At 38.2% G+C, this 2,500-nt stretch overlaps 1 protein-coding gene across 2 annotated transcripts in view; it reads left to right on the top strand.

Annotated features, from left to right (window-relative positions):
* AIDA (axin interactor, dorsalization associated) overlaps positions 1–2,500 on the top strand; it is a 171,985-nt gene that overhangs the window by 107,711 nt on the left and 61,774 nt on the right. Inside the window, exons 7-8 of one of the 2 annotated variants that reach the window (XM_053712528.1) lie at positions 892–903; positions 1,763–1,885. In XM_053712528.1, the coding sequence (XP_053568503.1) occupies positions 892–903; positions 1,763–1,885 (135 nt within the window). The remainder of the gene's footprint in view (positions 1–891; positions 904–1,762; positions 1,886–2,500) is intronic. The other variant, XM_053712530.1, reaches the window with a different exon arrangement.

Below are 2,500 nucleotides of genomic sequence, written 5' to 3'. Positions count from 1 at the left end.
GTTCCTATCCACTGGGGGGGATCTGCAATCCTCCTGCTACTTCTAATAATGGTCACAATAAATGTAACTCAGCAGTAAGCAATAATAATAATATACATGCTGCTCTGTAATGATTTTGAGGGTAGATAATGGACCTGAAACCTTCACTAGGATTGTACAAATTTTGCACACCCCCTATGTGTAGACTTGCTGAGATGGGCCCTCCTGCACCAATGGTAGTCCCGCCCCTGAAGGGTCATTGCACCTATCATCCAATAAACATTAGTAGAATGTAAAACACCTGATAGTACTGTATTTGATTAATATACAAAATGAAAATGTTCATGTTACTCTTTCATATGATATTTTTTAGTACATTTTCCCTTTACTGTACGTGTGTATAGGGTTATACTATTGGAGCTGTAGCATTTCCCTTTATATCACATCCAGTCTGCTTAGTCTATTGACATTACAGAGATTTACACAAAAGGCAATCGCCCAGTAATGTCTTCAAGATTTATTTTTATTCAGTGAATTAGAAATTCCCGAACTGTGTAATTGTTTTATACCCCAATGCCAATCTGATCCCAAGCCTATTCTAAAACCCCTTTTTTTTTCTGGTATAAACCAAATGCATCTGTCTATTAAGCAGTTAGTGCTCGATTGACTGTAAGAGATCAGCAGCACAGCTGGCAAACATATGTTCCTTAACTTGTTCCTAAGTACATAACTGTGAAAATATTGCCTTGACGCATTTCTACTTTTAAGTATATTTTCATTAATCCATCCCATTACTTTTTTTTTTTTGTGTGTGTTCGTGGGTTTGGTGACCGCACTGTTGTTGCCTGGCTTTATGTCCGTGCATGGCTTCATCATTTGCTTTTTTCATACTTCCATATCCATTTCAAACAGGAGCCATACAAGGTAGGATCATTTTAATTAACCTCTCTGTCACTGTGCTTATTAAGTTTGCTTCTATCTTTTGACATACAGTTAAATTCCATATACAGTGTTCTACACCGAAAATTTTGCCAGACGGTGGTTTTATAAAGTTGCCGGGTGAGGCAGTGTTCTTTTTAGATGTTATTTAAAGGGACATTAAACGCTAAGGGCTAGATTACAAGTGAAGCGCTTTTTAACGTTACATAACCAACCACGCAAGCTGTGTTTTAAACTGTAAAAATATATTGATATGCTTATATACGTATATTTTTATGTATATATACACATATAAACACATAAATATACATGTATTTATTTGTAATTTTCTGCGCTACTTCCCCGCTGCACTAGGTTCTTTGCCATGTCTATCGGCATCAGAATGAGGCTCTCATTGGAACCTATGTAAGTGCGCTCTCATGAGCGTAAAGCTTCCATGCAATGCGAACCTGAGGTCGCGTTCTCATTGCACTTTACTTGTAATACCAGCGCACATTTGCGTGCATGCCTGTATTCGAGTGGAATGTAAATATTGTGCTCCCAAAAGCGCAATATTGCGCTCCACTCGTAATCTAGCCCTAAATAAAGCATTGCTTGAAATATATATTTAGAGTGAAGATTGGCCTGAGAATAATTTGTATATTTTTAAAAATTATATTTTTTGTTTAAATATTGAAAAAAATATGGGTAAAGTAGTGAGTGCCTCCATATTGTAACTTTTATATTGTATATTGCAAAGTTGTTTTGCTACATGTAATTAAACAATTTATATCAATATCATGTTTAAAAAATTTAGCTAATTTTTAGCTTTAATATTGTCTTAAATTTTTGCTTTATTCCTTAGGTACACTTTTACCAAGACTACCATCTGAGCCAGGGATGACGTTACTCACTATTAAAATTGAAAAAATTGGTTTGAAGGATGCAGGACAATGCATAGATCCATACATAACTGTTAGTGTTAAGGGTAAATATATATATTTTTTATACTACTGCTGTGATAAGGGTCTCTGGTACATTGTGCTACCAAAAAAGCGGAGTTGTTGTTTTCCATCTAAAGGGGAGGAGAGTCCACGGCTTCATTCATTACTATTGGGAATTAAGAACCTGGCCACCCACCAGGAGGAGGCAAAGACACCCCAGCCAAAGGCTTAAATACCTCCCCCACTTCCCTCATCCCCCAGTCATTCTTTTGCCTTTCGTCATAGGAGGATGGAGAGAAGTGCTGGAGTTTCGGAGTAGTACTTATGGAGGGTAGTACTCTACGCAATGGGACTGGGGTTTTAAATAGTTCTGTCAGCCTCTCAGTTAGAGCCTGGGCGAAAGTTATAGTCCGGAGATGCAGGGAGAGTCTCCCTGAGAAACCATCCCGACTCATATTAACAGCTCCAAAAGCAATCAGCGTTGACGAGTTTCGCTGCCTGCTTTCTACACTCAAGTCCATGTCAGGAGCGAGGCTACTAACCTGTCACACTTGAAGGGCCGTGTTCCTGTTCCACGGCGTAGTTAGTTTCATTTTCTATCAATGTGAAACATAGAAGACGGGGTCACAGTGTGGCACCTTTTTATCTTTACAGAATCA

Source organism: Bombina bombina, chromosome 4, assembly GCF_027579735.1.
Source record: "Bombina bombina isolate aBomBom1 chromosome 4, aBomBom1.pri, whole genome shotgun sequence".
Lineage (NCBI taxonomy): Eukaryota > Metazoa > Chordata > Amphibia > Anura > Bombinatoridae > Bombina > Bombina bombina.
Note: the sequence above shows the minus strand (reverse complement) of the source record. Positions and strands in the feature narration are given on the sequence as shown.